The 25,738-nt window shown below is 38.7% G+C and overlaps 1 protein-coding gene across 3 annotated transcripts in view; it reads left to right on the forward strand.

Moving 5' to 3' along the window:
• Positions 1–8,788: 8,788 nt before the first annotated feature.
• oca2 (oculocutaneous albinism II) overlaps positions 8,789–25,738 on the forward strand; it is a 42,542-nt gene continuing 25,592 nt past the window's right edge. The window contains exons 1-13 of one of the 3 annotated variants that reach the window (XM_051376685.1): positions 8,789–9,105; positions 11,823–12,074; positions 15,641–15,736; positions 17,058–17,255; positions 17,774–17,831; positions 18,342–18,414; positions 18,931–19,088; positions 19,183–19,265; positions 19,611–19,764; positions 21,600–21,671; positions 22,728–22,793; positions 23,501–23,557; positions 24,684–24,808. In XM_051376685.1, coding sequence (XP_051232645.1) covers positions 11,833–12,074; positions 15,641–15,736; positions 17,058–17,255; positions 17,774–17,831; positions 18,342–18,414; positions 18,931–19,088; positions 19,183–19,265; positions 19,611–19,764; positions 21,600–21,671; positions 22,728–22,793; positions 23,501–23,557; positions 24,684–24,808 — 1,382 coding nt within the window. In that variant the 5' untranslated portion in view covers positions 8,789–9,105; positions 11,823–11,832. Of the gene's footprint in view, positions 9,106–10,321; positions 10,379–11,822; positions 12,075–15,640; positions 15,737–17,057; positions 17,256–17,773; positions 17,832–18,341; positions 18,415–18,930; positions 19,089–19,182; positions 19,266–19,610; positions 19,765–21,599; positions 21,672–22,727; positions 22,794–23,500; positions 23,558–24,683; positions 24,809–25,738 lie in introns of those variants that run through there. The other 2 variants (XM_051376687.1, XM_051376686.1) reach the window with 2 other exon arrangements.

Genomic DNA, 25,738 nt, shown 5'->3' on the forward strand with positions numbered 1-25,738 from the left:
CCTTCTCTGTGGTGGTTTTGTTAAGGTAAGGGAACATCTTGGTGCCATGGTGTTTGTGCGTTGCTGTTGCAGCTAAACAAACAGCTGGATCGGAAAAGATTTTTAGAAAAACAAGTGCAACACAAATTGATACAAGCAGTGTCCCTAATCATTTGAAAATTACATCTATTTCTTGTTTGTTTTTTTGTGCTCCATTAATCTTTATCAGGCATTGTAGTCTGGATTACGGTTATTATTTAAGTGTAATGCGTTTGGAAAGGGTTAACAGGCAGCTCTCCTTATAAAACCATTGTATTGAATTTTTCCAAACTAGGTCAGAGGATCATTTGGGTTTTATTTCCCTCCTTTCACCAGGCGGAGCTTTAGCCGAAATTAAATCAGATTTTCTTTTCCATTTCTTTAAGAATCCCTGTTAATAAATGGCACAAAGGTTGTAGCAGGATGGTGGTGGAGTGTTATCTTGACATCACTGTTAACCCTGTAGCTCTGTGGGATTAAAAAAATCTCCCATAATTACTTCTGTAACGTGCTGTTGTTGGCTGAGCTAGAGCATTATGAGGGGCTCTGCCCCCCTCACGTGCTGGGAAAAAATGTGATGTGATGTAGGGGATCTTAAGACCCCCGCTCACTCATGCACAGGCTTCATTACACATTCCTCATAGTGTCTGGCTGTAGTACACTCCCTCAAGTGTGTGTGTGTGTGCGCGCGCGCCGTCTAGGCCAACTTCTCCAATTTGTATTTTCTTGCATAGTTCTGTGTAGTTCAAAGGCATGAGAAAAAAAAACCCTCTGTTTTATGAGGCCTTGATTTGGCTTCAAACTCCTGAGCATTCTTTGTAGACTTAGTGCTTTTTTTCAGTAATCACAAAGTACATTATGCTGGTAGGAGTCAGGTGCTTTTCAATACAGTGAGGGAGGGAGCGGAGACCAGCACTGTACCGCCTCCTTCATGTATGGTTATGTGTTATATAGTCTGTTACATGAACTTAGACAGTCAGCAACCACAAAGGAAAACAAAACATGAATGTTTTCGTATTGAATCCTTATACATATGGTATATTAATTTTTCAAAGCTTTATTTGTATGAAAATATATTTCCTCAATCAGCTTCTTAATATGTGTGATGCATGAACACAATCCTTTGCCAAGTTATCACTGTTTGAAGTGGATGTGTAGGTACATACATATTATGTGGGAGCAGTTATTTTTGTAAACATTCTGGTTAAGTATGTATCTAATTATTACCTATTTTCCATAATCTAAGCATGGCGGGGAGAGTGACAGTGCACAAGAAGTCAATCAATTCAGGGAACTTGGGATCTGGTACCATTTTGCATCTTAACAATAAGATACAACAGGTGTTTGGTTTTGGCCCATGGCCCACCATAAAGTTTCAGTTTTGGCCCTCCAAGGCTAAAGGTTTGGGCACACCTGTTTTAAAGATTTACTGCTTTCCAGTGAGTTTCCAGGGAGTTCAAGTGTTCATTTGGTGGGATGTATTGAGAAGGCAACAGTTGGCTTTGCTGTGAGGATCCATTAAAGAAGTGAAAGGGGGGAAAGCTGTGGATTAATGGACTACAACCATCAGAGGGAACTTGTGGCACTGCTGAGACATTCTGATATTGATATTGATTGACTTCATGTTCACATATGAAAAACCTAAATTACTCCCAAAGGAAAAATGAGTAAGCTGGTAGTGGAGAGAAGGTGAGTGAAGCGGTGGGCTCAACACGCAAACAAGACCAACCGGAGTCAAACTGGGGATGTTATGATCACATGGTTAGTGTCTTAGTCCCCTAATCCATTTACATAATGGTGAAAGTATTTAACAAGATGAGCCTATTGAAGGAGAACTCAGACAGATTCATAATGGCCAGTTTAAAAAAATTTTTTGATGCAGCAGAACCAGAGATACTGTTTTTTATTCCATGTATTCTTCTTAGTTGTCAAAACCTTGAACCTACATTACCCACAATGCAACTCAAACACAAAGACTTTGGTCAGAGATTCTGATGTATTAGTTAGTAGTGGCTAATATAGCCTCCAGCAGAACAAGGCAGCTGGCTGCAGACTTTTGATAAGCTCACTTCTTGCTAACTCCACACCACCAGATTTGTTTCATTTCCAAACTTGCAGCCCTCAGAACCAACCAACGCTGACTCAAGTGACAGCACTTAAGGCAATTTTGGAGAATTCACCGGCTCCCTCTGGAGGCACAAAAGGCTTTATCCTTTCATTTTCTGAAGCAGTTCCACTTTAATGTACTATTGACACCCTAAATGCAGTTATAAGTATGCAGTTTAAAAAATAGACGTTTATGGTAGAATACATAGCTTATAATAACAGGTCTCATAGTACAGCATTAGCCTGTGGAGTCAATCAGTAGGTAATAAACATTATGCAGATTTTAATAGGTACCTGAAATGTTGTTTTATTTATCAATCAAGACTGTATGTATTTATGCCCTTTATTGCTGTATTAGAACTATTAAAGTGTGAGTTTTTAGTCTACATCCTCTAATACTTTTAAACAGCATGTTAAGATGTTTAACATGTCAATAGAGAAGTCCATTGCATTCGGATCATGTGGGGGGAGGGATGCTGCTCAGCTTGGGATGGTTTAGTCAAATAGGCAGACAGACAGACAGACAGACAGACAGACAGAGAGAGAGAAGGCAGCTCTCTGGGTCTGCAGCATGTGACTACATGTGGGAGGTAGACAAAAGAGCATGATGACCTTGTGTCTGCAACTTTCAGAAAGCTTTTCCTTGTCTTTCTATCCATGCTGGCCCCGTTTTATCGGCACTGTGAATCAGTGTTGTAACTACTGACTGCAGCTGAGAGGAGCATTTCTTTTCTATTTTAAAGACATAAGTAGTGGAATGGTTTATGAGCAGTTTGTTAATCTATTGGCAGAAACCCTGTACTGTATTTTAATTAGCTTAAAGTGATACATTAGTCATACACTTGTGGCCTAATATTTTCCTTGTTCATAAACTGAAGCTTCAGGCACCCTAGGAGTTGGTATAAACGATGGTTAGGGGCTCAGTGGATCAGTCAGGAATGCAGTTTAACTTGCATGAACAAAGTATGCATACTTGTGGTCAGGGTAATGAGGATCAGTGAACCATGTATAACCAGTATTATTTCCTGGAAAGAGTATGAGAGTGACTTTGAGTGGTGGGATGGATAATGAGACTGCACAACCCAGTACTAAGTATATTTAAGGTCCATTACATTCACACTAACAGACAAAGTTAAAGCCTCTTAAAAAGGATGGATTCAAATCACATTGCATTTCTCTATGAAATAGTTAAACATGAAAGAACATGGTAACATTTTAGTCATTTTATTTTATTTTTTAAAGTGATTAACACTCTACAAGACAGTCCACAAGCAATCTCACTTATGCACCATCCTATCTGTTGCTGCCTTCAAATGGAACTTGTGAGCTCATGGTTACGTTGGAACCATCATGGAAGTCACGAACACAAACTTGTGAACTCTTAGAATGACTCCCGTAGTAACATGACCCCATTTGAAGGCAGACATAAAAATGCAGATCATTGCGTTGTAGGATTATTTACTGGTGGTACATTTGCATACTCAGAATTCGGACGGATGGTGGACAGTATAGTGCACTATGTAGTAAATAAGAAGCGATTTTGGACACAGCTTAAAGCTCCAGTGTGTAAGATTTAGGGGGATTTATTGGCAGAAATGGAATCTAATATTAGTAGGTTTTCATTAGTGTTTAATCACCTAAAAAATAAGAATCATTGTGTTTTTGTTACCTTAGAATGAGCTGTTTTTATCTACAGAGGCCGCCACGTTGAACCACCATGTCTCTACAATAGCCCAGAATGGACAAACACTGGCTCTAGATAGTGCTGTTCATGTTTTCTGCATGTTTCATGGTCACCATAGTTTCTCCTTTGTGCTTGTAAAGGAGGGTGAAGCGAGTGAGTTGCAATCTGCAACTACACTACATACTGAGTTTGGGTTTGCAGTATAGAGTGTGTTGCTGTGTTACACTGAACAACTTCATGAAGCCTCACGCCAGCTGCCCCGAGCTTCAGTATTGTCGATGACCTGTGGACATGTTGTTGATGATGATGATGATGATGATGATGATGATGTTGCTGCTGCTGTTGCTTCATATGCTGGTTCATGTCTTTGAGTCTTTGAGTGATCTGACCTATGCCACTGTTCACCCAAACAGCTACCGCCTTAAATGCAGAGGAACCAGGAGGCTCCTTGCACCCCTAAAGGATCAGAGGATCATGAGAGCAAGACCACAGGCCGAAAAATTCATGTTAGCACCACTACCGCTACAGGAAAGCTTAAACTATTGACCCATGGCTGGTCGCTGCACTATCTAATGGATAAGCACTTTAACTGCTCTGATGCTGCTTGATAATATTCAGTGGGAACAATAATTTAAATTTTTAATTAATTTTTAATAATAATTTTAATTTTTTATTGGTGTAATTGAACTTTTACTTGAGTATAGATTTTCAGTAGTCTACCTACCACTGGGTTTAGTGGTGCAATTACTGCGGTGTCTGATGAAATTGAGGTTAAATATGACCGTCATTTCAACTTGAAAGGTCAGAGTCATTTGGTTGTGACTGGGTTAACAACTTCTTAAATCACCTTTCTTAAAGAAGATCATCTGCAGACGCCCCCATTAAGTCTTTATTTCCTTAATTTGACTTCACCTGCTCTCCTGGGAGCCCTCAGGACTCGCTTTTGGGTAAAGATTCTTTACATTGTAGCCTGAGCTGAATGCTGCCAGAGCCCTGATGAATTGACAGTGGTAGCTTCGGCTGTGCCCATTGTTGCTCTCAGAACGGTTGGTTAGCTATCTGCTGAGCCAGAGAGGTCACTGAGTTGGTGGCAGATGATCCTGCTCGTCTACAGTACGTTGAAAGGAAGGTTGGTGAATACAGTGAATACAGGCCTGAAGCTCTAAATGGAGGCAGCTTCTGATTCCCACCAGCCTGATGAGGAGTGTGGTGATAGTAAAACAGCTCATAATTGACATTGGAGACAGCCGTTGAGGAAACAGTCTCACTACAAGGTCCATTTAGTAGCTGCTCTCAAGCTTTCCGTCATATCACATGACCTTCATCAGCACAGGAAGTTTGCCCAGTTGTCACAGTAATTGTAGATCCTTGATTTTTTAAAGGACTTTTTGCATGTAATGGTTCAGAAGCAGCTTGAAGACATTTTAACATCCACAATTCTGCTGATGAAGATCATGTGATATTATCAAAGGCTCCAGAGCAGCTTTGAGATGGACGCAACAGTAAGATTTTTTCCCCAGCTGAAGTGGAATACTTAATGTGCACAGCTACAGGGACATGACTCACACAGTGTGAGTCATACTTCATCATACATTCCTGCTCCCTATTCTGCAACCATGGCTATTTCAAATAAAAAGCACTCTGAATCAAATTACAAAGCATAAGAAATACAATATATTCAAATGGTTACATTCGGCTGTCTATTCCTCTCCACCCTGCACTTCACAAAATGATGTTCAATATGGGTCATTATGATCTCTCAAACCAGATTTTAGAATCCATTCTCCGTGTCCAATCCGGTGTCCGCTGTCACTACAAGACCCTAATTCACCAAGTTCCTTTGGCCCTTTAGACCATAAAATGTACCTGTTTTCATTATTGCCAGTGAATATTAATAGACAGCAGGAACATTGACCGAGGTCATATTTTACATCATAGTACATCTCCACTTCTCCATCTCAGAGATTTCTCCCAATACAATGGAGATGCAAATTTCAACCGACCTCACTGTGGACAGTTTCATACGGACTGTTTCTACATTTCCATTAATATTGGAGACTGTTTATTCTGTGGATTATCTAATCATGGTAAGCAGTTCATTTTAAAGATTTAATAATTATTAGTATTGTTTGGAGTTAATAATAATAACTTTGTTCTTCAGCTCGTTTCTTGTGTTTTGCCAGACACCAAAAACGTTCCAATTATCACACACTGTGGATGTTTTAAAAAAAGATAGACACTGACAAACATGCATAACAATATAATGCAACATAAACAAACATATTCATTGAGACTGGTTCTTAACTGTATTGCTCACATTAGGACTGGTGTCTCCCACACTGACTGACTCAATGGAAATATTTATAAATGGGAGGGTCAAAAAGACATACTGTGCTCATTGACATGGGTGCTTAAAGGTCCAGCGTGTAGCATTTAGGAGCATCTATTGTCAGAAATGGATTATAATATTCATATGTGTGTTTTCATTAGTGTATAATCACCTGAAAATAATAATTTTTATGTTTTTGGTACCTTAGGACAGTGGTTTCCAACCAGATCTCTCATTTTACACACCTCCTTCAGTTATTGCGTTTACTATTTCTGTTTATTGTACAGTTTATCAGTTGTTCTGTACTGTTCTTGTTATGCATTGAATATAATCTGAAATATCCATAAAATATCTCACTTAGTAAAAGGTTGTCAGTTTACTCAGTGACAGAAAAGGGGTCCCTTAAGGAAGAAGGTCGGGAACCGCTGCCTTAGAAGATGCTATCTACAGATGCTGTAGCTCGCTTTCCATGGAATCCGCCACGTTGACCCACCATATTTCTACAGTAGCCCAGAGTGGACAAAACCAAACACTGACTGTAGACAGGGCCGTTCCTGTTTTGCGGCCACCTTAATGTCTCCTTTGTGCTCCGAAGGGGAGGGTGAAACCAGTGAGTTACAGTCTACAACTACACTGCTAGATGCCACTAATCCCACACACTTCTCCTTTAATTGTTTACAAGTACATTGTACATTGTAAGTAAAAAAGAAAATAACAGACTTATGGTTGTAACTGAAGACTGAAGAGAATGCACTTCAAGATGATGATGATTGCTGTCCTATGTTATCGTGTGTCACATGACATTGTTGGTAGTAACACTCAGTTTATGCATGTATAAGATTAACAACATTCAGCAGTGAGTTACTCATTCATCCAGGACTCAGAGTCCGTAGTGACACTAGTTAACGTCATTCAAAGCCCCAGGCTCACTCTCCTCTCTCCTTGTTGTACATGTGATTTCTCTGTTCTCCCTACTATATCTCACATCAGCACACAAGACCAGTGTGCAGTCTCCCCCTGGGACATCTTCTCTGTGTAGCTTTCATCCTGTGCTGTCACAGGAAACAGGGAGTCCAGACCAGGTGACTCTGTCGGCTCAATGGGAAACATTGTCTTCACTGATTTCTGAGAACGGAGATGGCGAATGCTGGAATTCTACAGACTGTACCCACTCGGCTTCAAAGATCATTTTGGGAGGAAAAGTTAATGGAAATATATTTTTGTCACTGATTTTGTTCAGTTCACTGGATAGATAACTGTCAATGGGGGAAGGTTTTAGTGGTGGGAGTTTCTAATTACTTTGGTCCTGTTAGTCTGGTTCACTGGCTTTTACTCATGGATGGCAGGATGTTAAAATCCTAATCTGCTCAGTTGTGTTGGGTCAAAGGCAAATGTATTAAAAGATTAAATTAAAGATACACAGTCTGATATTGTTATAGTTCCCAATAGTGACCCGCAAAATCGCACATTTTTGTCCTGTCTCCTCCTCATTTATTTATTTATTTTTCATTTAACAGTTCATTTTTAAATTTGAGTCGTCGATGTTCAAATGATCCATTTTTAAACAAATCCATTCATTTGTGGCTCTGTTGCTTTTTTGTTGCTGATGCATCCACATAAACATGGCTGAATTTGGAAAGTTTCAGGTTTACTCTCACACCTTTTGGCCTCAAGGGATATGAGACTGAACATTACGAGTAACTTCTACAACCAGAGAACAACAATCCTTTTTTTGGACAGTGCATTTAATTTAAGTTTTCTTTAACCATTCCCTCTCTGACCCTCTGACCTTTTTCTTACTGAGTCTGGCTTAACCATCTCCTCCACTCCCCTGCCCCCACTTTATCATTTAGATACATTTTAAAACATATATTTATCTTTTTATCACCTCTCTCTCTCTCACTATATATATATATATATATATATATATGGAACTAACGCAAAGATTTAGATTTGGACAACTGGTGGAATTAAAACAATTATCAAAGACATGACAAAAAGGTTTCAAATGAGATATATACCACAACTTTTTAGAGAAGCATGATGGCAACACTATGTGCTTTATATGAGAGAACAGTGATAAATAACAACCATTCTCTGCAATAAAAATTCAGAGAATTATTTTCTGAAAATGCAGCCCAGGGATTTAAGTTTTCCTTAAAGCTTCTCTGTCTCTGACCTGTCTGACCTTTCTACACCTTCAATCTGTGGAGTTGACTCACCCTGTTATAGTGAGTTAGGCTCTCCCCCAGAAAAATCAACATCAATGTCAAATCACAAAAAAATGCATTGTAACACAAAATAACAAAATTCTAATTAATATTAACGTCACATTTTAAGTCATCTTTACAAGATCAGGATGCTTTGATAAGCTGATATTAACATATCGGTATTACACTGAAATTCTTCTTTCTTTCTTAAAATGTGAAATTTCACGTCAATTTAGTGCTATAATTGTATTTATTTAGTTCAGGAAACCGTCAAGAAAGGTTCTTTTCACTGGTGCATTTGAAGTGCAGGGGCCAAGGGTGGTGGGAGGAGGCAGCTAAGTGGCGTGTGGGAGTTTGGTTGTAAAAAGAAGGGAGAAGGATTGAATGGGAAAGTTTTCTGCTATTAGTGGAGAGCAAATTTTGCCACTCCCCCACCTCCTCAGCTCCTCCAGACCCAGGCTGCTCAGCAACATCTCCTTCCTTCGCTGGGGAGCACAGGAGAGGAGAAGAAACACCTCAGCCTCTTTCGTCTTCAACCACGTCACTGTGCTCAAATACAACAGCAAAACCCAGAGAAACAGTCCCAGCATCAGTAGCACAAACAGCATTTTTACAGGATTGTCCGTGCCAATTACCTGTAACTTTGCTGTTGGATGTGCATCGTTTAACATCACAAACTTTATCATCATCACTACTGCTGTCATCATCATCATTGTCCTTGTGTTCATCATCATCATCGTCATTCTTTGTCTTTGAAGGTAAGCCTGATAGCTTTCATTTTTGTCTCTTTCTTTCTATCTGTTGCCAAAATAAAAGTTTGAATTTAGTCTGAAGTTAGCAGCCTTTGCATTCTTTGTATTGTGGAGTTACACCACTGTATTACACTAGTGGGCTTTGTTTAAGGGGGTTTAAGCATTATGTCCTAATACAGTACCACACAAGATTTGTAAAAATCCCTTTCATTCCACTAATATGTAATATGTGAGGTGGATGGATGAAAAACTGTTTTTTATATAATGTTATATATTTTCAGACGTTACCTGATATGGAAAATTAAAATACATTTAAAAAAAAAAACACTTGACACAGTGTTACAGTCTTGTGTATTGTGGTTGCAGTGGTTAACCTTCTCTAAGTGTTCTTTTGTCTTATTCCTAATGCACTTGTTGAAAGATATTTATCTTGAATTTCTAATTGCTGTGAATGAGGGTGGAAAAATTAAGAAAGCAGTTTGTCTTTGTTGTCACACACAGCACACAGGCAGGATGTCATATAAAAAGGATCATTCTTCTCTATGATGAGGCACATCACAAGCATTGGACAAGGCTATTATGTTGTGAGGCGTGATAAAACACCAGCCAGCACATTATTTTGAATACATTCATGAACATAAATATGGATTTTAGGATTATTTGTGTGTTATTGAAAGACTGAAAGATTTGGTTTTGTGTTTTTAAATAAGAAATAGGCGTAAATGAATTATAATGTTTATTCTATCGATGGTACAACTTAACTTTTAACTTTAAAGCTGCTATAATCAATCATTATGTATTAACAATGGATCAAACCACTATGTTTAAAGTGAACCGGGTTGCTCGTACTGTAGTAGTTTTTTTTTCATGCAAATTGTTGGAAGGATCAGTTATTCAACTCTCTACCGCCCCTTGACAGGACTGTAGCCTTACTCCTCAAAGAGGTATTATCACAGATAAGAGCTCGAATGTCACATGTGAGTTCATGTTGCCTTTCATGTGAGCAATAATCCCATCGAATTCATGCAGCCTTTGTGTTGGTGAGGACCACGTCTGCTGTAACTGACCTCATCCACTGACCTCATGCTGTGCTTTATGGCTGCTGTGAATCACTCAGCTGTTATAATACATGTCAGCTCCCTTTGTGGCATGACAAGAGTGGAATTTACATTACAAAGTATATACATTTAAAGGTGACCAATGCAGTATACACTTTATATGGAGGTTAAATTAGGATTTGTAATCTGATTGATATAATCTGATGAACTATAAATACAAGGTAAGACATTCCTTATGCTTTGAACTCTAAAATGCTAGATGACTTCTCTGTATATTTTTTGCAGAATATCAGAGCAGTTTACATTCTGTTATTAAACGTGTCAGTTTCTGGCCTACTTCTCTCCCTACCTTGCCATCCACCTATTACTCAGACATTGTGCAGTCTGACTGACAGAGGTTGCTCATCTGCAGGGTAGCCTGGAAACCCACTGACAGGAAAAAAAAGTTCTGATGTCCGCAAGTTCTTACATTACCTAATTAAGGCCTATGTTCTCTACAGCTGTCAAAAGAATGTGTTTTAGTCATTGTTTGAATTATTCAGACTGAGAAAAGTGTTAAAAATATACACATTGTTGAAGATGTGCAAAGTTAAGTGTCCTCTGACGACACAGACGAGTGGAGGCTTATGTGCCGAAGCTGAGCCCCGGCCTGTGGATCAATCAGCACTAAAGCTTCTTGTTCCTTTTCACCCAGGCAGAGGAAAGTTAGTGATGTCAAGGGAAGTGACTTGTGCCCCTAACTTATCTCAGCTGTCAGGCAACTGTTTTCAGCGAAAGAGATCTAAAAACCCATTGTATGTTACCCTGCAAAAAATGGCAGATACAGAAAGTTAGCATTTAGCTGCACTAACTATTTAACAGCTAAAGAGACTTGGAGAGTTAGAAGAGAGTAAATATTGGACGAGGTGGCTATAACATAAATGCTAATGTTGCTCTGTAACTGCTGTGTGTCTATATAGGCAACGGTCTGCTAACATGTTAGCCATATCAACTTAAAAGGCGATAATATGTCAGCATTGTGTTTTTTTTCACTGCCTTCAAGTGGTGCAGGTTTAAAGCTGCAGAGTGGAAAGTTTGTCTCCCTCTACTGGCAGTCAGAGTAATGACACAAACACAAAACACACAAGAAAGTCAGTGGTACCCACAGTTCAACTAACAGTGAATGAGTCCTTATCTCTACAAAAAGGTTTGGGTTTGGGAAATAAAAATACTCAGTTTGAAACATATAACCGTTAGCCAACCAAAGTAAATCTATAAGTGAGAATAATCCGATTCTGTAGAACGGGTGAACTAGTCTATGAAAGACTTTTTGGCTCATTGCCATGGGTTGGCAAGCTAATCTACCATCACTCTCAGGTTGGACTGGGCCTCTTCCCCTGGAGAGTAGACTTCCCTTGTCCCTTTTTGGCTTAAAATGCCAGCACTGCCGGTTGATGTAAAACACATCGATACTTGTGCTCCAGCGTGGGAAAGTTGCCACAGACACCAGATTCACCTGGTGGCGATAAGCTTAATCAGCATTGTGTGAATTTGTTTGACAAATTCCTGAATGTTGTTGAATGGCGTTCATTTCTATGTAAAAGTCCCACACACCAAGTTTAATTGTTTAATTGATCTGTTTTGAGATATCTACTGAATCAAACTGTGCTTCCTTCTGCCCTCCAGCAGTCTCACCATGTATTTGGAAAACAAAAGCAACCTGGAGATTGAGATGTCTCAGACGTCAGCCCAAGGCCATCAGGGCAGGAGCAGCCTGAGGTCACCAGAGGCCGTTGCAGGGAACTTTGGAGAGCTGCGTCTGCTGCAGGGAATCTCAGAGAGGAGAGAGACCCAGAAGCTACAGCAGTCTGCAGTTCTGCCCTCGGGACAGTGCGTCATCCATTCTGAGGGCTTTGTTCCTGTTCGACAAGAGGACGGGTATGACTACTGAAAGTGTTTCTACTCTCTCATGGTGGTTTATTGACCCAATATTTCATTTGATACACATTGGATTGATTATTTAGTTTAAGTTTAAGTTACTGATCTGGAGGATCTAACTGGTTGAACTCAATAGACTATCTAGCTTGGTAAAGAAAACCGTGTCCATAACGGTATGCCACACTGAGGATAGCACCAGTCTTTATTTATCTTTAAAGCTGCTATTATCAATATTTTCAAAATGATTTATTAACAATTGACTTTGTGCAATGTGAAAGGGGTTGCTTGTAGTGACAATGCTTATCACACCCTACAGTTCCCCTGAGCCTTGCGGAGCATTTTAGTATCTTTCAGCTCATTGTTTTAGTCATATGGCCCACAGCTTTACTGTTCTGATTCCCTCACTGCTCTCATCAACATAGTTTTTAACCACAGCAGGCAGCTTTCAGGAAAAAAGCTCTAAAAACCCAACCTACTCAGACAGTGGCTTACTGGAGAATGTAGCTGGAGCCAAAGAGACTTTCCCTCAGCAGATGGTTGAGACCAAAACAGCTAAAAGTATACTAATTGGACTAAGCAACTATTTGTTAACAAGTTTACCATATCAACTTAAAATGTGATAATACTGTGTTAGTGTTGTGTTTACAGTTTATTTCTGCTGCCCCCCAGTGGCAAACAGTTTACATACTACAAGTTTTTTTTTGTTCTAGTCTGGAAAGAGATTAGCATTCTCTCCTCTCACTGGGTTTCAGGAGGAAAAGACATATGACAGTTTAAAGAATCACACGTGCAGTATCACATTACACAATCTTTGTTGGGTAAATCTTCCACGGGATGTATGAGCATACGTGGAAAACACTGGAATTTTCTTGTAAAGTGTAAACATTCACACACAGACAGACTTAAGTGTGTGTGACTGTGGGTGTGTGTCTCAGTCACTCAGGGGGTTGCTAATCTCAAGCCTGTGGCTGTGACGTTATTGGGATTAAACTGGGGAATTTTTTGCTTCATGAACTAAGTCAAAGTTGCACATGACGAAGAGTGCACTACAGCTGATCCTTGTGTGTCTCCTGCATGGCCATGTGGTCGGAGGTCGGATTAGCTGTTTTATATTTTAGCCTTTTTCATTGAGGATGATGATAACTTTTCATGTCTAGAGCAGCAATCAGGCACTTTCATTCTTGAATTCTTGCAGAGGAAACATGACTTTTTGACACTCACATACAATTTGTTCACAGATTAAACAACTAAATGAGGTTGCAGAGCACACACAGTATGTAAGTCATGACTTTAATAATTAGACAACAAATACATAACAGAAAGTAAACAGCTACTACAAAAAATGAACTGAAAACATTAAGACAAAACATGATTATAAAGTGGACAGATGATGGGTTATTTAACTGACAGGGAAAATGAGCTTATTTAGACAGAGAGTATAACATTTTCTCTAAGAGTAAAGCCTATTCACCTGCTCCATGTAGTTTCCTGTTTGCAGTAATAAAAGCATGATTGCATCTGGCATGTTGAGAATATTTTTTCGCCTGATTAGCTCATACCTCAATGGAAAGAATTCTGCAGTGGTGGTAGCTGTCAGGTTGTTTGTCTGGCACTCTTAAAATTATGTAATATAAGAGAGATCTAAATTAAACAAGTTGCAACTTTAAACTTTAAAGGACCAGTGTGTTCGATTTAATGGCATCTAGTGGTGAAGTTGCAGTTTGCAACGAACTGAATACCCTTCAAAGCGTGAAAACACAAATGGCACAACATGCCCTATTGCCCCGTGGTTCGTCTGTTCTGGGCTACTATAGAAACTTGGTGGTTCAACATTGCAGATTTCGTAGAAGAGGACCCGCTATGGCTCATCGAGCTAACTAGCTAGCTGCAGCTACACTTAGCAGCAATAAGTAAGTCACAGAGAGTTGAAGCAGAGCAGCTGGAGCTCTGCTCCTGCATCTAATATTTTTCCAACCTAATTCTTTTTTCATTTGTGGTCTAATAAACAGTAAATTAATCAGATACAATGCCCCATATTGCTTTTTTCCAAGCTGAGTTAATGTAGCTGTCATATGCCACTGAGCACTGGTAACAGGATGAGAGGCGGAGGGTGCTCATGAGCAGTGGGTGCTGCCACTTTACATATACTGTCAATGGCTGCCCCTCAGCAGGCTCAGGAAGTTGGCCAATCAGACAAAAGTGGGCTTTTGGGAGGGGGGGATGATGCATTGTAAGTAAAGAAACTGTAAACAACTTCAGATAACCAAACATTATGAGACTATTTCTCCAAGACATAAAAGTAAATTGGTATATATATAAGAATAAATCAATAAGAATGAAGAATAACCTCTGTAAAATATGACCTATTTTCCATTGATCAGTATTAATCACAAGGACTGGTCCTTGTAGGTGTCCTAAAAAGACCTCTGCATACCTCCATTAATTTCATCTTCAGCTTGTATTCTGTCTGGACTCTATATCCTTTAAAGACTCCTCTGTACTGTGCACGCTCAGTGCCAAGTCACATCCAGGGGACAGGATCAGAGTCATGTCAGAGAAAGATGAGGGGAGAAAACATTTGTAGACATGCAGTAAATCTCTTCATAGTTGTATAAGAGTATCTAAGAGGATTAATGCGGCAGACTTCCGTAATGTAATCTACTCCTTTATCCAACACCCTTGCCACATTCATTGATTCAAAGCACCCAACTGTCTGGAGCTTGTTTGTTAATGCCTTCCAGACTTGTAGGACAATAACAACAGCACAAGTAAGGTATTATGAATTACTGAATTACCTCCCCAATACAGGAACACAGTTTTCATAATAATACATGAATTAACGCACAGAAAAAATAACTAACAAAAAACACAAATGCTTGCTGCTGTGTAAAGGAAGACCGAACCCTTTTGACAGGCAGAGGGTAAAAACCCTTCAAGATTATAAGATTAGCCGAGGGGGACCTTTAATTTTCCGAAAGATTCCCATCTAACAGTCTTGGCTCAGTGGGTTGGTTTTCCATTACATAACAATTCTCATGACGTCTGTTGTCAAAGTAATTGCTGAGATGACCGTGGGCTTGATGAAATAGTGGATTGGTGTTAATAATCATTAACGTGGTAGAGGACAACATTACTTCCTAAGCTTTAAATGTACGTGTGTGTTTGTTTGTGTGTGTGTATATTCACCTGTGACAGACAGAAATGAAGACAAACAGAGAGAGTGTGTGTCGATGTGTGTGTGTGTGTGTGTGTGTGTGACTGTTGGTTGAGACCCAGCTGTGAGGCTCCTGAGGGCAGCCTGCAGGAGCCTCAGGGATACAGTGCAGCAGCAGGGTGACAAAAGACGCTTTAATGATCTCCTCAGGTGTCGAGTCACCAGCTGCTCACCCAACTTCCTGCCACCCATGGGTTACAAAGGGTGGCAAACTACTTTGACCAGTGACTGATGTCTGTGTTGTGACAGCTGAGACCCGTTCTGTCTTTTTTTTCTGTTTTTGAAAAGCACAATTTATTTTTATATATATATTTTTTTAACTTGTTGTATATCATTGCTCCTTTTTTTTCAGGCACAATTTTAGCGTGGTTAATTTTCTCAGAGGAAAAACAAATTCAGCCAACCTTACAGAGAGGTCGCCTCTGCTGAGATTCTCTCAAGATGACAGGTGAGTAATTCCTCACTCTTTATTTATAGATTATAGATTTAGTATGGAGCCTCAAAGTATCCAATATTCAATAACTCAATGAGACACTGTCAAATAAATCATAGAAAATGTGTTTATGTTTATGTCATTCTATAATTGTTTGTTTCAAATACACATTTTAAATGTAATTTTTAAATTTTAATATTTTTTAATTACTGTTTTCCCAGGGACTTTTTATTTTTACTTTTCATCAGCTGTCAGCAGATAACACGTCCCCAGCCTCTCTTAATGTAGCACGCTAAACAACTTCCACCAGATATAGCTGCTGTTAAAGTAATTCTGAATCAACCAACTAGAGTCTGAAAACAAAACACAGATACAGTAACTAACCTCTCTGACCTACCTAGCCAACCTAGTCGAACACTACTGACCCAACCAGCTAGCTCGGATGACGGCGTCATCACCCACCATAGAATTAATGAGACAGTTTCAGCTGCAGCAGCTAGCAGGTTAATTCTGAGTTACTTCGGAAAGAAAGACGCACAACTCTGCAAAGAATAAAAATATTCTTTCTCTGTTGTTTCAGAATGTGTGTGTGTGTGTGTGTGTGTGTGTGTGTGTGTGTGTGTGTGTGTGTGTGTGTGTGTGTGTGTGTGAAAGTTGAGTTCACAACTCCGCCAAAATAAAAAGTGATATTATGAAACTATAAAATTCTTTGTTAATGTGAAAATAAGTGATGTATGTATAATAATGATGTAATGACATTTCAAAATAACAAGTTAAGTTATAATAAGAAATAATACAAAAAAATAGATACAATTATTTCACAATTTGTTGGTACATTTCTATATTTTACAACATATGATTATTCATTGTATAATGTATTATTTATTTAATACACTTGGGGCTCCATAATCAGGAAGCTTGTATCTGATTTACTGAAGCTGTTTTGCAGGTAAGCTGTAAAAAAAAAACACTTTTTCAGAAAAAACTAAACAAAAACTAGATTATGTATTTTTGCTTTTAATATTTGCCTCAAATAATATAACATTTGAAGCAGAATGAGAATGACATGCTAGCAGTGTTATTTAATAAAATGGCTTAACATATAACATCCTCCCTTCTTACATTGATTCAGTTGACAATGCTGTACAACACGTGTAATGAAATTGTGATTATAGGATGCTCGTCTTTCACAGACATGTTTTTGCTGCACAATATTAGAAACATTTTTCAATTTAAGAGCTTATGTCCACAGCTGATGTCCTGTCCTTAATGCCAATGTAGTGCTTATATCTGTCACTGAAGTGGCTGAGGACTGACAGTGATTATTCTTTTCCAGCATAACCTACATGACCCTACATGACCCCAGCTTCGTTGGAGAGGAAGAGCACTGGGACAATGGCTCACTGGACCTGGAGAAGAGATATCGGCTGGGCAGTGAGGTCACCAGCCTGTCCCTGTCCCGCTCCAGCTCCTCCGAGAAGAACGACCCTCTGGACAACCTCAACCTCAACTTCAGACTCACCAGCAGTATGAGGTGAGACCCCTGATGTCGCCTGTAGAAAACTAAGACTGGAATATCTTGTATATTTGTGTTTTTTTTATTTGCTTGTTATAAAAACGTGCCTGCTTGTAATCCCTCGTCCCTGAGTGGTGAGCAGTTCAAAGATAGATTTTTCATTTGAATATCTTTATCAAAAGGTTTTTTTTGGAGGGAGTTTTTTCTTAAACAAATTAAGGGTTTAAGGACAGAGGGTGTTTGAAGCTGTACAGATTGTAAAGCCCCATGAGGCAAATTGTAATTTGTTATTTTAGGCTATATAAACTGACTGACAGACTTTTAGTGACCTAGAGTAGTAAAACTAGCATTTTACCAAAAAAGCTCAAAGAGAAAAGCACAAAAAATAGATATAATTTTGTGGAGATAATTGAATTAATTAATTAATGTGACTCACTGTGGGGGTCTTGACCTGTAGGAAACCACTGGTATACACTATCATACTGAACATTGTTCTATTTCCTTCTATTGACTGTCTACTTCACTTGTCTTTTCAGATGCTGCTTCAAAGCCTCCAAAATTGCCACAATCTTTACTATTGTTGTTCTCTGCAGTGTAAGTGGATGTGTCCCTCAGAATAACTAACACTACTGGTTGGCGTATAATAAGACAAAAGCATCCCATTATAAAAAAATTACAAATTTAAGTTTTTATTCACTTATTTTCATTACATCTTTATTCCTATTAAAGGAACAGTTGCACATTTTGTTAAATATGCAAAAGTTTAAAAATATAACAGCACCTACAGTACGTCTCTGCAGTGTTTCTGTCTGGTTTCCTAGCAACCTCCCTGACTCTTAGGCCACAAATTGCTGTTTTTCCATTTCTGTTTAGCTTTAGAGATAGCCAGGCTAGCTGTTATCCTCTGCTTTCTATCTTTATGCTAGCCAAGCTAATTGCCTCCTGGCTCTAGCTCCATATTCAACACACAGTGACATCAGTCTTCTGAAGAGAACAAGTGTATTTCCCAAAATGATGAACTGTTTCTTTAATTGTTAATCATTTCAATTGGATGAAGCTAACAGTCCAGTGAATAATAAGTTAATGAATGTATTGTGGTTCCAGCTGTTCTTTAGCATGTATCCAGATCGAGACAACCCCTGGAGGATGGTGGCAGTCTCTTCAACAGACAGTTTCTGTATCCTTTCCTACTTCATCACTGTCAATGCACATTACATATTTTATGTTATGATCTGAAATAAGAAAAACAAAAAAGTGGGCTGTAAATGGCTCAACAGGCATTTAATCAACAGGGAGGGGGGTGGAACATGATTCAGCTTTGAGTATAAGGGCATGCTGAGAGGGAGCACAAGGAGCTTTAATCAGAGTGGATGTTGCAGGAGAAGATAAGAGGGAGTAGTAGCAGTCTCGACAGGTGAATAAATGGTCCCTACTGCCGTGTTTTAATGTATACTTTAATCTGTGAGTCATATTCAAAGAGGGAGGATCCTTTTGTCTTTATTATATTCTGAAAATTAGTTTTAATCAGCTCCAAAATGTCATCTACCAAAAGTAGAAAAAAACTTTATTCTGTGATTTCAAATAAAAAAGAAATACAGTCGTCTGGAAAAGATGTAGTGCCACTCCCCTTTCAAACATACAAACACACATTCAACATATCCATAGTTTTCTCTTGACGGTCCACATCTCACAGCAATGAACCTGACAGATTTTCGAGACAACGCTTTACTGAAGCTCCAGGTGGGTGGGCCTTTCACAGGAGGGATGATTGACCTCACCAACCAGGAGTATGTCCTGATCCAGGTGGAGCAGATCGAGCAGGCTGGACAACGGAGGAGGAGGACTCAGCAGGTGAGGCTGTCTATGTGATGCATTTTGCTGTTTCATCTGTGAAGTGTTTATCAGTGAAAAGCAAACTCATTTATTTTCTGCTGTTTGTGAACAGGTGATCCATAATTGGACCATTCCTCTACACAGTGAACGAAGTGACCAGATACTGGTGACAAAAACATTTGAGATGCTCAGCAGGTACTCCACCAAACTTACTAGAAAGATGAACCCATGTTTGGGTTTGACGTGTACATTTATTTGTTAGTTTGAGGGGGTTAAGTTTTGGCTTCACTTAAGGTCACACATAAGGTTTAAGCTCAGAGCACTTACTTCTCGAAGTCTGCATTCTCTACAGTGTGTGTTAATGAATTGTGAATGTGTGTTTTCTGGGACAGCTTTATATAATATTGTACTTTCTTCATGCTATTTTGTCTCTGCTACTGGATTCTTGACAGCATTTTCTAGTTTAGGGATTGACAGTGTTTAATGAAAGAAAAACCGGCACCTCAATCTCACTGCTGTGCTGTTTCCTTTCCCGCACAGTGACCCCATCGTCATTACGGTCCAGGCCTTCCTGCAGGATAATGAAGTGGTGCCGTTATCCATGACCCACCAGTCGCTCTACGTCAATGTGGAGACACAGGTGGCCATCGCTGGAATCATCCTTGCTGGGGTCTATGTTCTTATCATCTTTGAGGTAAATGACCTGTGATGCTTCAATTATTCAGTGTTAATTATTTACTTGTTAGATATGAAATGATTATTAAATTCCAACATATTAGTTATGATGAGTTATGACTGTGATATGTTGCTCAGTAGCTTCTCACTTTACACATACTTAGTTAGGTTTATGCTCCCTGGATAGACATCTTTAATTTTCACTCACTTCCAGACAGTGTTTGGTTTTAATTAGACAGGCTAATCTCCCCGAGCGTGACAAGGTGTGAACTCACTAAGCTGTGCAGGCAGGGGCAATACTATGGTGTGAAAGTCAACAGCGGGCTGTGAGAGATGACAGCGCAGTTACACTCTGCACACGCTCTCATGTGTCATCTGTGTTACTGACAGGTCTGCTTGCAGAGGCTGTAATTGAAAGTACGAGGGATTGTCTCTAAAGTAGAAGAGCATACAGTGCATGGCTATTTAGACATCAGCAAGACGTCATCTGACTTCAGTTGTGTCAGGTCTCCATTTGTGAATGTCTCATTCCTCTGCAGAGGAGATTTGTTTTTCTCCATTAAACTTTAGTTTAATGGGTGATCACAAAAGCTTTCTCTCACATTCAGGATATTGTGATTGTATGACTGATGAGTTCAAACAAAGATTCTCTCTATTCGCTGGTAATTGGACACTTATTTTTAATGGCACGGTTTTCCTTTCGTCAGTCTTGACAAAGGCTGAGACAGAAAAAAATCATCATCCTTCAGCCGTTATCTGAACAGATGTATAGACAAAGAGAAGTCTCTGAAAGTCTGTAGAGGTATTATTCATCTTGAGTGACGGGACCCGGTTTAGTGCTGAGTAGTTCAGCAAGGTCAGTATGTATTGAATACGACGACTGTTGTTCTCATCACATATTGTTCTTTTACAACGGACAACAGAATTAACATGCAACAAATCTTTCCATTGGCAGAACAGACCTGCCAATAAAACTGCCTTACATAATGCAAATTCAGTATAATTTGAATAAGATTTTTTAATAAGCTAGTCTTCTAGACAAAGGCCAGAGATCACAGGTTCTTCATCAGGAACACGCTTTGCATTTGCCAATGAAGTGACCTACTTTCCTGCAATTTATTGTGATGACGTGAATGTCAGAGGAGCAGCTCTGATGTCTGATAACACACCTATGCTTATAACAGGCCTCAATTTTTAATAATGGGGTGCATCATACATGAGAGTAGTGATGGAGCCTGGCGGAGGACTTAGCATCATGGATTTGTCTGTAATATCTACTTTACAGAAGAAAAAGACAGACCATTATAGTCGCAGCATCAAGAACAGCAGTGTTTCATTCTAATGAAGTCTCGACAAGATTTTTGATTCCTACTGTTATTTAAATCATTTTAAAAACATTCAAACATTTTCTACTATTTTTTTCTAATTCTATTCAACTATTTTTAAATTTCTTTCAATAACAGATACAAAAAAGTAAATGTAAAACTCTGGCACAATGAAAAAGATCTGTGAATAAATTAATGACTGAATTAATAGAAAAGCTATAAAGTCATTCCACTCATGTGACTTAACCAAAGGTAATTAGAGCATTTGACCTAACAGTAGACAATATCACATTTGTAATGTAAATGTAGAATATTTGATGACATTAATGTGCATTATGTTTCTGTTTATGTTGGATTGTTCTTTGTATTTTGGTTTGTTATATAAATGATAATGAGAGAGAGAGAGAGAGAGAGAGAGAGAGAGAGAGAGAGAGAGAGAGAGAGATGGTTGTATCTATAAATGTTGATGTTTAAATACCAATATTTCAATTCAGAGACATTGAATTAAGCATTTCTGGTGAATTTTCAGATTGTGCACCGGACGCTGGCGGCCATGCTAGGATCTTTGGCAGCCTTAGCTGCTCTGGCTGTCATTGGTGATGTAAGTCTTTTATTGAGCTTTAAAATAAATAATGGAGTGATGCCTAGAACTACTTAGTTTACCCCAACACGATATGTTTGTCAAAATATGTGCTGGCAACAATAACAACAGCTTGACATTAGTGAGAAAGTTAGTTTGCTAGCTTGAACGCTGTAAGTTAGCTAGCTACCCGAGCTGAATTGGTGGCTCGTCGTACGGGCCAAGTAACGCCACAATTAACGGTGAAAATATCCCTTCACGTGCAAACTCATTTGTTTCTAATACATCCTTTTCAGTCAGCAGTGTAGGATTACAGTATATTACATGATGTGCATGTTGAACAGGGCTACTAGTCTACTTCTTCCTAGTCAAGGGATTCAAAATGGCTGCCAGTTAAACTTTATAAGAATTTATAGTTGGAGGTGTTTATCAAGCCTTTGCATTCACATACTTGTCAAAAGCTTCTAATTCCCAATGATCAATTCACAGCCAAGATTTTACATAAGAAAATGGACGTCTGTAAAAAAAGCTGATAATTCTTTGTATTGGAAATTGTCTCTTTAACCGCGCTCCTAATCTTACAAACAAAGTATTCTAGAAAAGAAAGTTGCTTAATATATGTTTTTATTAGTTCTTAGAGTTCAAAGGTCAGCAAATTATCACAACTTTAGTTTTCAAAGTTCCAACTTATACAGGGAAAGCACAGGTGTAATTAGTATCATTAATTAGTCGGACAGGTTCCAGTTCAAAGGTATCGAGCCTGTGCGGCTCACTGGGACACTTTGGTGGAACAGAGACATCGTTAGTGTTATGAGTTCCACCTGGGCTTTTCCTGCTACAGACAGTCAAAGTGTCGTCTGCGGAAAAAGACCGATAGCATCCAAAGGCAGGATCTGGGTCAGGGGGGGTTTAACAAATATATCTGTTACCAGGAAGTTTAGTGCTGTACTGAAAATAATAATTTGCCTAATCTCAAGGGATTAATGTATCTGACACTAATTTACTTTTTGTTCACAGATCTGATAATTGCTAGTAAATCCCTGTGAAATCTAATTATTTTCTCTGTCTCTGCCACAGCGGCCCAGTCTGGTTACTGTGGTGGAGTGGATCGATTATGAGACGCTGGCTCTTCTGTTTGGCATGGTTAGTCAAAGATGTTATTAAAATGTTAATTTACTCAGCAAATCTACTTTTAAGACGGTGTGGTTTGTAAGATTTTAGGCTACTTCACTTTCTCTCTGATTCTGTGGAGGCAAGTGCAATTGACAATATAAAATCTTGTCTCCATGGAAACAAACACTTCCTGTCTAGTTCAGTATACACATTTCTGGATTTCTATTTAAATCATTCTTTTCAGGCACATTGTAACTTTATAACAGATCACATCTATAACACATTTTCAACATTTATTATTCACATAAAAGATAATTCTGCCAGATCAGTGGTATCTAAATTTCATATAGATGCATGACCACAGATGGTAGCTATGGTAACTTCCAATGTGAACAGCTGCCACAGCAGAGGAAGTGTCTGAAAATATTCCAAAGGCAATACATTTCCAAGATACATGCATTTATATGTGCTACAATACACTTTATACAAAGCAATTATGTGTAAGTGTTTATGTATAATATAAATTTAGGTTTATATCATTCATGGTCTCCTTCAAAAACCCATTTCTGTGGGCTGTGTTTTTGGTCTTTGCACTCATTTAGCTGTCATACTGTAATGGGTATAATAATAAAGTAAAGGAATATCCTGAAAGATAAGGTAAGATAACATATAATCTTGTTACACAATGGAAAATAGTTGGATTTTGTTTTTAAAGAAATGTGTCTTGTTTCTTCCAGATGGTTCTGGTGGCTATTTTTTCAGATACTGGCTTCTTTGATTATTGTGCTGTGAAGGTGAGTGATGATAATAATGATGGATCCCAGTACTGACACAGAAAATAACAAAATCAGTACAATCAGTCGAGAAAGTCTGACATTTTATACCCTTTAGTAATATACCATGTGCATGTTTACCTTTGACCATGAGGGATGCTGACTGGTCTATTAAAATAACTGCCCACTGGTATTTTAGAGTTGTCTCGAAGGCATGACATTTGTCTTGTTTTGTGGGAAAGTTCAGAAAATGAGGTCGGTACTGTCTATTCTATTGTAATGAGCCAATTCTGTTTAATATTTCTTGTTTAGAGAAGAAGAAATCATGTTCTTTTACTGCAAGTGCTCTTTTGAAGTATGAACTGATACATATCATCTGTAAACTGTTTATTTCTTAACTTATAGTTGTATGTTCATACATTTCAGGACTGTGAAGTTAATTTTGCTTAAAAAAATTCTATTTTTATTTACACATATCGTACAAATATTACAGGAATACACATTCTCACATTAGTCTATTACTTTACAGTAGAAGATAAGAGCTTCACCTTCTCTGTACAAGGTCAAGGTTTCCTCCCATCAGGTAAACAGCTCTGGGATGCTCAGTTTTAATCCTGAATATTCTGCGTAGATGGTGAAGCAGGGCCTTTGTCCTTCAGGTACAGTAGCACTCAGACCTGGAGAACAGAGGGATCATGTAGCTTCATGAATTTTAAGTGTGAGTTGGACAAGGCCAGGCTCTCCAAATTAAAATACCCTCTGAGAACAGCTTAGCAGCTCTGACACATCGAACTATAACGTACAAAAAGGGCCATCCTGAGCCACTCCCACAAGGTTAAGGCTGGTATATTAGTATTAAACTGTGAGTCTGCGTTTATCTGTGTTATTTTAAGGCTATTTTTGGATTTTGGAATCTGAGTATGCTATCTCATTTAATACTACTACCACTGCTACTAATGGATGATGTTTCACTGTCACATTCTTGATGCTCTGAGACACATCTCAGAAATGTCAGAACTCGTCCTCACTCAACACAGACAACATAGATTTTAAATCTATCCTGCACTCATACTGTGAATGGCATCCACTTAATAGGTCTCTATGTACCATTATCACTGACTCATTGTCATATTGCTTCTCTCTGCAGGCTTACCAATTATCCAGAGGAAGAGTGTGGCCAATGATCATCATCCTCTGTCTCATCGCTGCCATTCTCTCTGCTTTTCTGGACAATGTGACCACTATGATGCTCTTCACCCCTGTCACCATAAGGTACAGTATAGCCATTAGACATTTCTATCCATTATCTATACCTGCTCATCCCGACTGACAGTGGTGAGAGACAGAGTACACCTTAGACAGGTCGCCACATACAGACACACAACTGTTCATTCACATTCACTGCTAGGGGACATTTTGCAGACTCTGATGATGAAGATGAATGAATCGGCATGTTTTTGGACGCCACAACTATGTGGTATGTTATAGATAAATAGATGGAGGTGCTACTAGGTGGACTTTGTTAGCGCTGGACAGAACTAGACTCGCTGTTTCCAGTCTTTGTGCTAAGCTAAGCAACTGGTGTCTGTATCTTCACATTTATCGGAAACCTGATTATTATTCATTATTGACCTTATTTACCTAATCAGGTATCCAATCACATTTCTCATCAGATACAGTACATTTTAATAACTGAACAAAGAAATTATTATCTATAACAATAAATAATCTTAGCTTAACTTACAGTTCTTTGTGTCATTGATTTGTATTCAGAAACCCTGCAGTATCTTTTTTTGTCACATCAGTCGATAGATCACAGCCTCCCCTTTGAAAAAAAACTGAAATGCACATTACATTTCTAAAAACAGAACTACTACACAGCAGCTGCAATTTACTTTAGTGCAGTGACTTACAAATCAGCTGTATATGTGCAGCCCAGCTCTGTCTCTTCCTCATTGTTAGTGTCTCTGCTTCCTTTGAATCTATACAGTAAACTATTATTAAGTGGCCAAAAGATCAGAATATAGATGATATTTGACTTTAATTAAACACCCAATGAACATAACAAAGATCTGAAAAACTGTGCTCTAATTTGCTACCCAGCCAACTGGGTGGATATCCTGTACTGCCACGATGTTAAAGGACCAATGCTTTTTATCTTCCAATATCCTTTTTTATATTCCTGTATTTATTTCTCCCCAC

This window comes from Dicentrarchus labrax, unplaced genomic scaffold, assembly GCF_905237075.1.
Source record: "Dicentrarchus labrax unplaced genomic scaffold, dlabrax2021, whole genome shotgun sequence".
In the NCBI taxonomy this organism is placed as follows: domain Eukaryota; kingdom Metazoa; phylum Chordata; class Actinopteri; family Moronidae; genus Dicentrarchus; species Dicentrarchus labrax.